Source organism: Micropterus salmoides, unplaced genomic scaffold, assembly GCF_014851395.1.
Source record: "Micropterus salmoides isolate LMB-PRFRI ecotype aquatic unplaced genomic scaffold, ASM1485139v1 Ms_hic_scaffold_10, whole genome shotgun sequence".
NCBI lineage: Eukaryota > Metazoa > Chordata > Actinopteri > Centrarchiformes > Centrarchidae > Micropterus > Micropterus salmoides.
This window is the reverse complement of record NW_024040041.1, coordinates 21,354,793-21,368,032: the sequence shown is the minus strand read 5'-3', so window position 1 is coordinate 21,368,032 and position 13,240 is coordinate 21,354,793. Positions and strand designations below refer to the sequence as shown.

At 37.1% G+C, this 13,240-nt stretch overlaps 2 protein-coding genes across 3 annotated transcripts; one reads left to right on the top strand and one right to left on the bottom strand.

The window, feature by feature from the left end:
* Positions 1 to 61: 61 nt before the first annotated feature.
* On the bottom strand, positions 62 to 6,071 carry asf1ba (anti-silencing function 1Ba histone chaperone). The gene is made up of 4 exons (XM_038709993.1): positions 5,678 to 6,071; positions 4,468 to 4,583; positions 3,205 to 3,381; positions 62 to 855 (listed from the first exon to the last, which is right to left on the bottom strand). Exons 1-4 carry the CDS (start codon positions 5,784 to 5,786, stop codon positions 664 to 666), a joined length of 594 nt encoding a protein of 197 aa, XP_038565921.1. The 5' UTR covers positions 5,787 to 6,071; the 3' UTR covers positions 62 to 663.
* A 1,523-nt stretch (positions 6,072 to 7,594) lies between these two features.
* Positions 7,595 to 12,478, top strand: crb3a (crumbs homolog 3a). Of its 2 annotated transcripts, none has more exons than XM_038709995.1 (4): positions 7,595 to 7,887; positions 8,579 to 8,784; positions 10,378 to 10,421; positions 10,510 to 12,478. In XM_038709995.1, the coding sequence occupies exons 2-4, from the start codon at positions 8,613 to 8,615 to the stop codon at positions 10,717 to 10,719; spliced, it is 426 nt and encodes a 141-aa protein (XP_038565923.1). In that variant the 5' UTR covers positions 7,595 to 7,887; positions 8,579 to 8,612; the 3' UTR covers positions 10,720 to 12,478. The 2 variants fall into 2 exon arrangements, with proteins under 2 accessions (XP_038565923.1, XP_038565924.1); XM_038709996.1 differs by lacking the exon at positions 7,595 to 7,887 and adding an exon at positions 7,931 to 8,134.
* The last annotated feature ends 762 nt before the right edge of the window (positions 12,479 to 13,240 follow it).

The following is a 13,240-nucleotide window of genomic DNA, read 5'->3' as shown; positions in this document are numbered from 1 at the left end:
TTAAAACAGGGAAAACAAAATAAGCAAATTAGGAGGAACATAGTTATCACTATCACACATATACATAACAAATGCAATGTCCTTTTATTTTGGAACCCAAAATTGCAACAAAAAACACAGAGGACTTGACATAGCCCATACAAAGCCCATACAAAAACTCCACAATCTAGGTGGAGTAAAGTATAAGTGCAAAAGAATTAGAACACAAACATAAAGGCAGATTATCAAATTCCTGTACAGCAACATATTGCAGTTTATTTGCCTATTGCTTCAGTGATAAAATCCTCTTAAATGGGTACAAATCAGTTTTGCACCAACAAAAGCAAGGAAGGTGAATCACACATCAGCTTTCTGTTCTGTCTCAGTTCAGCTTTATATTTTCATAGTTACAGTTTTTCCTTCCATGAGTTAAACTACTTCCAATATTGCTCATAACGTCATGGCAATGATCCCCCATCTATAAGTGATGAGTATACCAGTGAAACGTTCATAATCTTCCTCATCTGAATGCCAAGGTGAGAGTTCCTTTTTGACAAGCTTCAGGTAAATAAAGGGCAGCTGTAAGGCAAAGATGTCTGTATATCCACACTAGAATGTCCATAGTCATTCCTCAAAAATAAGGTCTCGTGCTGTGAGTTATCACCTTTGGGGCAGGGGTCGTCTCTATAAGCAGTCCATAGAGTTATCTGGTAGAATCCCCAACGGTGGGGCCTTGCCTGGGAGACAGGATGGAGGAAGCATGGAGTTTGACGTGGGATCCACATTTTCAGAGTCTTCCATTCGCTCTGCACAACCTTCCCAGTTTATATGGAATCTGGTAACACGTGGATTTGATGCCAGAATATTTCTCTGGAGCTGAAAAGGGAAGAGAGAAATATAGGTAAATACTTTGTATAAGTAGATGCAGTCATTAAAGGGCAAAACAAGCATTTTAAAACCTGGGAGCTATTTTCACAAAGCTTCCCTAGGCGGCTTTTTGTTTTAGTACTTCTCTGTTTATTCTCTTTTGTTAAATAAATTCTTCAAAGACAATGTTTTTTTGTAACTCAATTATTTGCTCAACCCCTCACAAGGAATATAATTCCCACAACAGTTTGTAACTTGTGTACATAGAGAAACTGCTAGCAAGACTTTATTTCCCAATGTTACTCCAACACAACAAACTCCTCTCTCTAACTCACGTTTCTATCGAGATCATTTCCATGGTGTTTTCAGACACCTGGTATAACAGTCTGAGCCTGTGGGTGGCAAAAAGAAGCACCTTTTGTGGATGTATTTGTTAAATTCCTCAAAGAAATACATAGAGGCTGCTGGCTGAAGCTACTGCACGGATTCAAAAATATTTTGTACCTATTAGTCATCTTTACCCCAAAATGTGTGAATACAGGGCCAAGGTTTAAAAATACAAACATTATCTTTTCAGCAATATATGCATATTGCTACTATCAGTTAGCAATACATCCCACTTCATTTCGCATATAGATTCAGGGCAAGAAGATGTGAACCCTGCACTGTAGAACAGAATAGTACAAAGGTATTGAAGGGTATTCATCTAAGAATGATTAATCAAATAAACAACTATATAATAACCTACATTTAAATTCAACTTCGCAACTGTATTCAATCAGGCACAGAAAAACTCACAGTAGTATTACTGAGGTTACTATCTGAATTAAGAACATAGTAACATTTCTGCTTAACTAGTTACATAACCAAGGGAATTTGATAGGATTATTAGCAATTTTTGAAGGATCAAACTATTGTTTGTTGTTCCAAAGTCCAGGCTCAACAGAAAGACAAGCTTAAATTCTAAAATGTATTAGTCCACCATGCTGCTCTATGACTACCTTTGTTCTTGCTATTTACATGGTTAATACAATTAAAAAACATGTCCTTAAATACTATGTTTGTGTAGTATATTGATCTTTCACCAATTAAAAATGTGTGTTTATTAATGTTTTTATGGTGTACTTTTTAAGATAATTTTTTATCTAAGATAGTTTTTATAGCAAAATTCCTTCACAACACAAAGGGTTTCTACAGGTTTCACCTGGTCAAATTTTTAAGACCTTTTTAAGACCACTATGAATGAAATGTAAGACCTATATCACGACATCAAAAAAATAAACGTACAAAGGAAATGTAGTCACAAAATGACTTACAGAGTAAAAAATGTTTTAAAAAAAATTATTCAAATTAGCATTGGGTGAAGTCTACGAAGCTGGCATTGGACGATGTCTACAATGAAACACCGGGATGGACGATGACATTGATAAGCTACGTAATTAACAAGCTGGCATGCCTTTTGTGTCTTAGTTTATTGCTTTATACATTTGTAGAAACTAACATAAATAACAGGCAACATGAGAACCACCTCCCTTCTGTATTATTACAACATTTAATTTGTACATCAACATCTAAAAGAATAATCTCCTCATTAGCTTAAAAGTACTAACTTTAGTTTGCATCCCTAATTTGCTTTTACGTTACTAACCTCAGCTCCTCTGTGGTCACCACCGTCCTTTCTTTATAATTTAACTATCAAGATGTACAGCACAGGACAGAGCTGTAACCTAACAACTTCATGCTGATCTTATCCTCCGCTAACTTTCACCGTCACTTTCTGCCGCTCTCTCTCACATTAACCCGTCCTTTGAAGAATGAGGAGAGGGAGACAGCCATGTGTTCAGTGTTACCATGCTGAAAATCATTAACGATTCTGTGAAATTTTAGTAGCAGCGCTCATTCATTAAGCAGCTAGTTTGTGATAAATAAATCTAGAATCTAGAACGAAATAGACTCGCGACATTAACACGACAGCTGCATGTTGGTCTTTGTAGTCATACAGAGAATTATATTTGGACTAGCAAAAGAAAAACTACAACACCACGGGAGGAAAAAACATTCTTGAGCGCTTTGGGAGCATTTCAATGAGTATTAGAGGTAGCGTTACATGGACATTGGAAAATTAAGACCTGTTTAAAATTATTTAAGACCTAGAACTTCAGCCAATTTAAGACTTTTTAAGGCCTTAAAGTTTGATTTTGAAATTTAATACTTTTTAAGACCCCGCGGAAACCCTGCATTCAAGCTCATGATATACTACTATCAAAAGTATTATTATTTCAAACTGGTGAAGTAAGCATTAGGCAGTCATGCTGGGAACAGAACTCAGATTATTCAGAAATTGACCATTAGTCTGACCTGTGTGTAGTCTGGCTTGTTCGGTGGATTTTCACGAAGCTCTGGGTCTGTGTATTCATTGTTCACATAGTAACCAATGCGAATGAACTCCTGGCCACGGTATGTGCAGGTAATCAGCACTACAGTCACACCAACAGCATCACTTTCAGGGATCAATCCAGTGTTGGGGGCATCAGCCTGTGAAAAGAAACAACACTAAAATGTGCAAAAATGTTTGTACATTACAACTTTCAACTGTCCACTTGTCAAATGGGGATTGTGGCACCAGGGTTGTGATATTAAAAAAATAAAATAAAAATTTAATGCATTGTTTGAGAAATACATTACATTTTTTTAAAAACACATTTTGTCCCAACTTATAGATTCCTCAAACCAGGATTGCACTGATTAACTGTGGACCAACTGAAATTAATATTTGCTAATATTTATTACAAACAAATTTTAATATAGATGAGGCAAGTAAATTTGCGTTTCCACTCAAAATGTATTTCCATTGATTATTTCCTAATGTCTGACTGATCCTGCACCATAAGGGCTCCTGAGGCAGTTTATGATCCTGTATAGCCCCAAACAGACTTTCCATGATTCCGCAGATCATGCAGGACAAGAGGCTGCTGGTTAATGTTATTATGCCACGAGCAGGTGTGGCTGAAGATAGTCGCACACTCGTAGCCACAACGCAAAAAATTATTTAAATAATTTACCAGCGTTTTAACATGGCAGACTGTCATGCGGACAGACTGTTTATAGTGAACTACAGAATGGTGACACTGTTTCAAAACATTTCTTTGGCATTTCTGTACTTAATTTCTTGTCATTTATCTGCTGACATAAATGCGGAAACCAAAATATCTGAAATGAGCCAATACCAGCCGATTTATTAGACAGGCTCTAGTAGCCACTATCTGTATGTACAGCATCCAGTTTTTGACTGGAAAAACAACTGCCCCCAGTGAGACATGATATAAAACAACTGTGTGGCAGCATGATTGACACATGTCCAGAAGAACAGGTGTGAGCATGAGATCTGCAGTATAGTCTGCTGGTAGTCTGAATGATGTAAAAGTGACTAAAAAGTGTAATTTCTGATCTTTCAAACTGCTTTGTGAACAAATATAAAGCTTTGCAGGAGAGAGAAATAATTTTAATTAAAAACTTTAAATATTTTAAATTTTTAAGGCAAGAGAATGCAATTGCAGATTTGAAAGACGTAGCAGGCAACACAAGGCACTGTTTCAGTTAGTTTGCCCCAACCAAACACACCTGAAACACAAACATATGTCTCCCAGCAGGTACTGGGCCAACCAATACGGAGTCAAGGACTTGGTCATACTCTTCACTCTCTGCTGAACCAACATAGATGATCTTCCATTCCAGGTCTATAAAAAATGAACAAAAAACAAAACAGAGAAAGAGAAGTTAGATTTCCCTATAAAAAGGATAAGGTATGAATGTACTGCTAGAGCAATTAACCAATTAGATTAGCCTTCATAAAACATGCCAATTAATATTGACGAATTGATTGTATTAGTAGTATTGATTGTACTAGTAAAAATACTTAACACAGCCTGGGTAAAGCTTCACATATAAATCTCAAATCATATGTTCAGTTCAGTTCAATGCACTTTATTGGCAAGAATGTTTCATTTACTGTCCATAGCAAGAGCTTGATATACAAAAATTAGTCTATATAATATAGTCACATTTACAGACACAGATCAAAGTTTCCAAGGCTCTGTTTTTACCTCTGCAAACTGTTGTGTATGAACAATAGCCATTTTATGTAAACAATAATCCACATCCTACTATGAACAAAAAAGAGCACAGCAAAGTTGATATATAATTTATCAATAATATTTTAAACATACAGTATATTGTAATAGCAAAGTGTAGCTCAAAATGTTGTCACTTTTTGACAAACGTTACGTGGTATAAAAGCACATTAGAGTAGACACTGAACTCTACTGTGTTAATACTTTCAATCCATTAACGTTAATGATTATTGGTGACGTTTTTATAGTTAATGTTACACTGCAGCCCTTGAAAAATACGTTCACAAGACTCGAGGAATGACAAAGGCTAGTAACTTATTGAAATGAAAGGTATGAGCTGAATGCACTTCAGGCTAACGTTACGAAAGCTGTCACTGACAATTTTAATAGTCTGCATTAGCATATTTCTAAGTTTCACAGATCTGACCTATATATAACTTATTAACGTTACACAACTTAAAGTTGTCTCCATCATGGGGAACGCATTCAGTCAAGCTGGCTATTGTTAGTTGTCGTTAGTTATTACCTTGTAACGCTACGTTACCTTTTTATTATTTTGATGACTTTCTGAATAAAGTTAGCTCATGTATAGCTAGCTAACCTAGCGTTAGCAATATCTAGCACATACACTAAACTAGCAAGTGGCTCACGGTTTGACCTCAGACACACAAATATGAAAGCTTTTCTGCGATGGTACCTACCTTCGGGGAGGTCCTCCATACACTCAAAGGTTATTTCAAACTGAAACGGGTTTCCAAATGGACTCGGGTTATCTAAAACAGCCACATTCAACACCTGTACCTTCGCCATTGTTGCTGAAGCGCAAAAAGGGGGCTAGCCAAAAACAAACGTTCAAACCAGTTTCCCGGGGAATGCTTCAAAAGCAATATTGCAACACAAGCAGTTCTCGGAGTCACGGTATTATCTGCCAAACACCTTTAATTTGACCAAATCTAAGCCTTATTAATACGACTAAATACACACTACTCACTCGGTTAATATTGATTATAACGTTTACCAGGCTTTATTAAATTTGCGGATAGATATGTTGCTCTCCCGCCGCTTTCCCTGTCCTACCCAGGCTTCTCCGCGCCTACGGTAAGCGGTGCGGCGTGAAAGAGGAGCCGCCTCCACTGCGGGAAAAGCAAAGTGCATCTATCGCCCCCTGGTGGCACGGTTATAGAGAGGTCTGGGTTCAGAAAATGAATTGCTCATTGCCCACATTTCTGAGTTAATTGGCCTACTTTAACCATAAACTCATCATTCTTTCTTGAATCAACCAAATTACTAAATGAAGTTGGAAGCATTATTGCACCGTGGCTTAGCCATTATATTTCTGCACTTCTGGTTATAGACTATATTGCATTACCTCTGTACCCATACTCTGCTCAATGACAGTAAAGTTAAATCTAATCTTATTTTCCTTGGACCTGTCAACTCTCAAATCAGTCATTATGTTGCAGGCACGTTGCTACTGTTTTGATTATTATACAAAACATAATAAGTTGGGAGGTAAAATAAAATACATTCTGTGGTGTCCAATCCCAAGAAGGGCAAACAATTATATATATTATATATTTTATTATAATTATATAATTATATAATTATATATATATATATATACATAAATTTCATTGCAAGACTATTTCTACAACCTGTGTAAACCAATATCTGCAGCCATAGTCTATAGGACAACTTATTCAGGCTATTTCCCCTAATGCTTTATGCAACTGGGAAGACAACCATGTAGCCTATACCAGGGAGAAGAGCTACAAATATGTGTATAGAAACTGAAAGTGTTCTCCATTGGTCAGTAGGTGACAGAGATTAGAGGATTTAGACAAACATTCAAGACATACAAATATAGATATAGGAAATACAACAAGACAGAAGCAATTTGTACATAGCTTTTCTACATTAAAGACAGTAAAACCTTCTCATCGGCTGTCATGCCTTTTTTGCAATGAAATATTTTCTCCATTTTTTTATTGAATGAATCTTAGTTGAATGTAATGACCATCCAGCTATTCTGTGATATTATGGAATAAAATCCCATATAATTCCGTCAGTGGGCCACAATGTCTACTCTCCATATTGCCATTATTTATGACAACTACATTTTATATATTAGTATTGTGTTACCCTATTAGTTTTTTAAATTAGGGTAATTAGTTAACTTTGTCTGTCTGACTGTGTCTACTCTCAAACATTAGCCTACTGTAAATCACACATTACTGAAATATGGTATAAAATGGTTAAACAAAACCACACACAAAACTCATCAGACTCACAGCTGTAATTTTCCATAGCACGTCTCTGCTTTTCAAAAACGCCTCGCTGCTCTCACACACTGTCCAAATGAAAACTATTTGACCACCACACATTAGGCCTAAAGCAGACCACATTTTCTTTGCCCCTCTGAGTCTGAGAAGGGGAGATTAGGTGAGGATTAGAGCCCACTGGACCAGCTGGCAGCCGAATTCATCCTTAAAATATCTCAGGAATGTTGATATCCAGTCTCGTGTTGGGTAACATGAAACCTGATGGAGGCGCTATTTCATGCCACTAACACCACCATCGGCCAGCCAGGTTGCTAGGTAAGAGCTGTACAGGAACACAGTCAAACATTGTATTCCAGCAGGTTGGAGCAAGTGAGAGCAGCCTGCTATCATAGCTTAGGCCTATTCAAAAAAGTTGAGTTTAAATCAAGTATCAGACGGCAAATAGGCATAATGTGACAAAAATGTAATCAGGGTTATTTGTTGATAATATAAAAGTTATTTTGCGGTGTTATTTTAGAAATGACAACAGGAGAAACCGAGTCTGCTTTGCTTCAGTAAACTGCGTTTTTCTTCGACTTTGTACAATGGAGGATCTGTCCGCTCTGCTGCAGGTGGATAACTGCGCTCAGGTAATGTAACACGAAACTGAACCATGTGACCAATGGCGAATTGAGGAGTAGGTTAGACTGGGGGAAAAAACTGCTTTACATAAAACACCAAGTTGTAGGGTAGTGCAGTTCAGGATGTAGTCTGGAAGCCAACTGGACCAATACAAGTATTTAGTAGCACAGTAGGCGAAACCTTTTTTTGTCTTCAGATGTTACCTGTGCATTTCATTGGACTAAACCATTTGTTGCAGTTTCATTTTCGACAAAGGTGAGGCGGAAGCAATAGGCTATGGTTCATGAGTAATCAACCGGCTCAATGTTTACCGTTTTGCTTCGATCACCTGCAAACAGCCTGAAGGTTACGTGTCTAACACACAACCTGTGGAAAATTTACTTTATAACAACATAGGCCTACTGTCTTCTTTATTAGTAGTAGGCTAAATATAATATTGTTGCGAATAAGATTTAACTGTTGTCTTTATTCTTTTATAGGCCTACGTGTGCTATAAACAGGTTATTATTTTTTGCCTGTAGTCTGAGCAGGTTTGATAGTGATTCAACATCAGGCTGAAATTGTGACTCATGTGTCAGTGGTTGCATGGTTGTTAGCTTCTTGACTAAACCTCATATTAAAGGAGTCTATAAGTGTCAAAATGAACTCAGCATTTGTCATAGATTGGTCCTTACATTCCTGACAATAATTTGTCTTCAGCTGTTCAAGGGGTGGCGTTAAATCCATACAGTGAATGTTGGAGCTAATGAAATGGACCCGAGCTGATGCCCCAAAGTCCCGTTCTGCCCACACTAGACCCTGCTGGTCACGGGTGGGGATGGCAGCGCGTCCGGATGTGCAGGCCATACCTGGAGTTGTGGTTGGGAGTGTTTTACTGCTGGTACTGAGCAGTAATCCAGTGTGGGGTGAGTCAGTAACCATGCCTTCATGTCATCTTCAAAACTCCCACACAAATAAACCATCCTTTTGACACCATACACACACACACACACACACACACACACACACACACACACACACACACACACACACACACACACCATTAAATCCTGCAATGAAAAAAACAACAACAACATAAGGGACATTCCAACTGAATCTGAAACGTGCAGGGACTTGTCAGCTTGTTGTAAAAACATTGGACTAAGAAATGAATTTAGAAACACACTGCTATTTGAGCTATATAAAGATAAATATGATAATAATTGCACATACAAAAGAATTCAGTTTCACAATACATTCTGTTTTCTTTTTCGAGCATGGCTGCCCCTTCCTGTAACCCTTTTTGTTATCAAGTTGGACTTGTGTCCTTGCAAAGTTTACTATTTGCCCTAGTGAATGATTGACTCAGAAAATGGTAGAGGAAGGTTTAAGTTTCTAAAAAAAAATCCTTAAAGTCATTATCATTAAAGTGGTTCTGGGTACATTCGTAGTGATTAACACAAACAAACAAATCAATAATAGATGTGACAATATTTTTTCCCCCCCACATATTTCAAACAAGTGTGCTGTGCGCACTCAGCTGACTGTATAGCCGCAGTACACTATGCATTCCTGAGCCTCTCTTCCTCCTCCTCATTGACACTCCTGGTCAAGTAGTTACTATGTAGTTTCATGACGTCCCTAAGTAGTCACATGGCAGGTCATGGATAAAGTGGCTGGAAACAACAGCAGTAGACTGGTGGGATAAATGGTATGCTGTGTTTTGCATTTGTTGCCCTGGAAGTGTGCGTACAGCTAAAAGCAACTTCTGCTGTGCTGGTGGTGGTGGTTCCTCTTTTCTACTTAATAATGTCAGCACTGCATTTAAAAATTTGTTTAACTTTGATGCCAATAAATTGCACAGTTTTAAATGTCATAGTAGGTTTAAAGATGCTTCCTGTTACTCACTAAAAAATATTAAGTCACTTAAACATATTTGTGTTTTCTTTCGGTTATTAGTCATTGGAGTGAAAGTCACATCTCACTTAATGCCTGCAGTCATCTATGTATAGATTGTTTCTCAGTGACTGTTTACATGCAAGGAAAACATTTTGATAAATATGCTTATTTAATTTTTTTGATGAGAAGATTGATGTCATATCTTAAATATGTAGCTGAAGCCAGCAGCCGATTAGCTTAGTTTAACATTAAGACTGAAAACAAGAAAATCTGAAGTCTCTGCTGGTTGTCTGGTTGTCAGCCAACCAATTTCAAAATACTTAAATTCAACCAGATTACTCTGAGAATATTTACAGCAGAAGTTGGATACATGTGCTAGCATACAGCAGCCTGGTTACTCAAAAAAAAAACATGTTTACATGCGCTTGTTAATTAAAACAACTAGTCAAAGAAATCCTAAATTATGAGTTAACTATTTATAAGTTTTTTAGCTAATGGACACCCCCAATAGGTTACCAGCAGGTAGGAGACCCATGCTCAGTTGTATATACACAGACAAGCAGTGAGGATAAGACTGCATTATTACTACAATGTTCCTGACATTTCTGCCCTTTTCACAGGAAATTCTACTACTGAAAGTCACAACAGTTCTAATAATACTAATGTAAGTGAAAAAACGTTTACATCAAATGACATCAGAAAAGATCCGGTGTCACCATATTGATCACTGCCTTGTATTCATCCATTTTCAGGGGACCAACATTGCAGCTATCGTGGCCCCTACGGTCATTCTGGGTGTCCTGGCCATAGTCTTGGCTGTTCTCGCCTGGCTCCTCTGCGTGGTGAAAAAGAAGAGACAGACCGAAGGGACCTATAGACCGAGTGCTGAGGAACAGTCTGGTGCAAGCAGCGTGGCGACACCAGACGCACTCAAGTTACCAAAGGAGGAAAGACTAATTTGAGATTTTGTGCTGTTTGTACAAAAGGACACAGGATGCAAAATGTTTGCATGGTAGCGTTCCTGTGTGACGAGGCTCTCTCCCTGCAGCCGATCAATGAAAGGAAAATCCTCCTATGTTTGAGAGGACTGGTTGCCAAGTTTGATGCTTTTACTTACCTCTTTCATTTCAACAAGCCCTGAATGCATGGTTCTTACATGGCAGAAAAGCACCTGGATGTGTAGGGGATTTTAAGAACAACTGAACATTTCAAGAAAGTTTTGAGCATTTTTTCTCCCCGCACAAATGAAACAGTATTTTGTCACCACTAATAATTTTAGTTTAGAGATATTTTTCTTGCTTCAGCTGCCTTAATATACAGTTTATACATGTACTTGATTTGATTCAGTCTATTATGAAATACTGTCACTGGCTTAATTTATAGTGATCTTTTACCTTAAGCATTTGCCTCTGAGAGTCCTGATGTTTTTTTTAGTCTAATAATGAATGTAATTGAACATCACAGTGCAAAAAGTCTTTATTTGAGAAAGATTGCTGTGTATTAAAAATGAGGTTATACTGAGATATTAAATCAAGTAAAAGTGAGCAGTTGTTTACATTTTAAATATTCCTTAAAGTAATCAAACTAATTTAAAATCACATTATTTAAAAACTTTTTTTATTTCATGAGATCAATCATGCACTGCATCATAATCAAGCAGATAATGTTTTACAATGTCACATGCTTATGTATGCTTTTGTCAAATAAATAACAAAAGTTGTTGTAAAATAGTTTACTTTAAAAAGCATTGAAACTAATATTGAAAGGATATTTGAGAATATCCTCAACATCCTGTTCTAATTTACAAGTTTTCTTAAAATGACATGATGTTACTAAAGGTATGATTATGTTCACCGTATGCAATCCCAGTCAAAATAAGATGTGAGTATGAAGCAGGGGAACATTTGATAAAAATGTATTTGAACCACGTACAAAAAATCATTGGGGAAAAATGATAAATTCCAAAACTATGTATTTGTCTTACTGTAGGATGATAAAACAGCTCGGCAGATAAGGAGTCCTGGTAGAGTGAAAAGTTCAGCTCCTGTAACAACCAGTACCTGACTGTACAGGTTGTTACCTGATAAAGACTATAAAACACTGAAGCCAATGTTAGTCTTTCTGGGGGAAAATGCTATCTATAATGAAAAATTGTAGAGAGTGTATAACTGTATGTTTATGTACAGGTATTTTATAAATCCTGGTACCTCTCCCTCTCTCCTGTCTGTCGGTGGTTCATTCCAAATGTTTTGGATCTGGATCTTCATCAACCACTCCTCTTGACTCTCTCTCCCCCTTATGTGCATGTTGTTCTCTCTCTATCTCTCTCTCTCTACCTCTTCCAGGTCTCTGTGGTGGAAAGACAGTTGTGTGGCTCAGGTCCTATGTGTTTGGCGACATGAGGTTTCTCAATGTACTGCTGGATCCATATTCTTCATATTTAAGTTATTTATCATTTAGTCATAATGATTATCCACACTATTTTTCCTTATGTTGGGACTTTTCTGTACACAACATCTATTGCATGTCTGTGCATCCTGGGAGGGGGATCCATAAACTGCTGCTCTTCCTGAGCTTTCTTCCATTTTTCCCATTTTCATTCAAATGTCTAAGGAGTGTGTAAGGACAGAGGATGTCGTATACTGTACAGATTGTAAAGCCCTTGAGGCAAATTTGTGATTTGTGATATAGGGTTATATAAATAAAACTGACTTACTGTAAGGTACTGACTGAAGTTTGGACTTGTTTGAGCTTGTTGTTGGTAAAGTATGGTAAGGTCTTCACATACATGCTCCTCTCAAATCTCTTGATTTTGAGATCTGAAGTGAAATTAACTTTTTCCTAAATTAGAACACATATCAAGGTAGGATTTATAAAGAGAATACACATATAAAAAATAAGTATTTTTTATCATCTACACTGATAATATTGGATTGCCAGTTACTGACTCAGAGTTTTGGAGAAAAAATACATCATATTCAGCAAGACATCCCACTGATTAGAGAAGCCTACATATACAATTCAGCTGAGCATAGAAAAGGTAGAGCTGGTGCCCAGACTGCTTTTCAAAGGAATTTTGTAGTAAACCGGTATCATATTTGCATCATGTTATGATTTACAGGCTGTATTGAGTTCAACTGCCTGCAAACCTCTTACCTGTAAGAAAGGTTAATCATTCATTGTCCATCTTTGGATAACTATGACTTTGAACCTTCACAGATAAATCATTCATTGATTTCCCTTTCTTACGGGTAAGAGGTTTACAGGCTAAGACTAACTGGTATTTGAATAAAATTATATTTAATATTTGGAATGCATATTTTATATGGACCCTGCGTATGATGTTGTGACCCTCTTAAGGGACCTGACTTTCAGGTTGAGAACTACTTCCGTTATCAGCATGTTGTAGGACATCACTGCAGTGCAGTACGGTCTGTAATAACATTAAGTACACATTAAAACAAATCAATAAAAACTCAGAAG

Coding starts and splice junctions, on each gene's coding strand:
- asf1ba (XM_038709993.1), bottom strand. CDS start 5,786: ATGGCGAAGGTACAGGTGTTGAATGTGGCTGTTTTAGATAACCCGAGT. Junction 4,584..5,677: donor TATGGAGGACCTCCCCGAAG/GTAGGTACCATC, acceptor CATTTTTTATAG/ACCTGGAATGGAAGATCATC. Junction 856..3,204: donor ACAAGCCAGACTACACACAG/GTCAGACTAATG, acceptor TTCCCTTTTCAG/CTCCAGAGAAATATTCTGGC.
- crb3a (XM_038709995.1), top strand. CDS start 8,613: ATGTTGGAGCTAATGAAATGGACCCGAGCTGATGCCCCAAAGTCCCGT. Junction 8,785..10,377: donor GAGCAGTAATCCAGTGTGGG/GTGAGTCAGTAA, acceptor CCCTTTTCACAG/GAAATTCTACTACTGAAAGT. Junction 10,422..10,509: donor ACAGTTCTAATAATACTAAT/GTAAGTGAAAAA, acceptor ATCCATTTTCAG/GGGACCAACATTGCAGCTAT.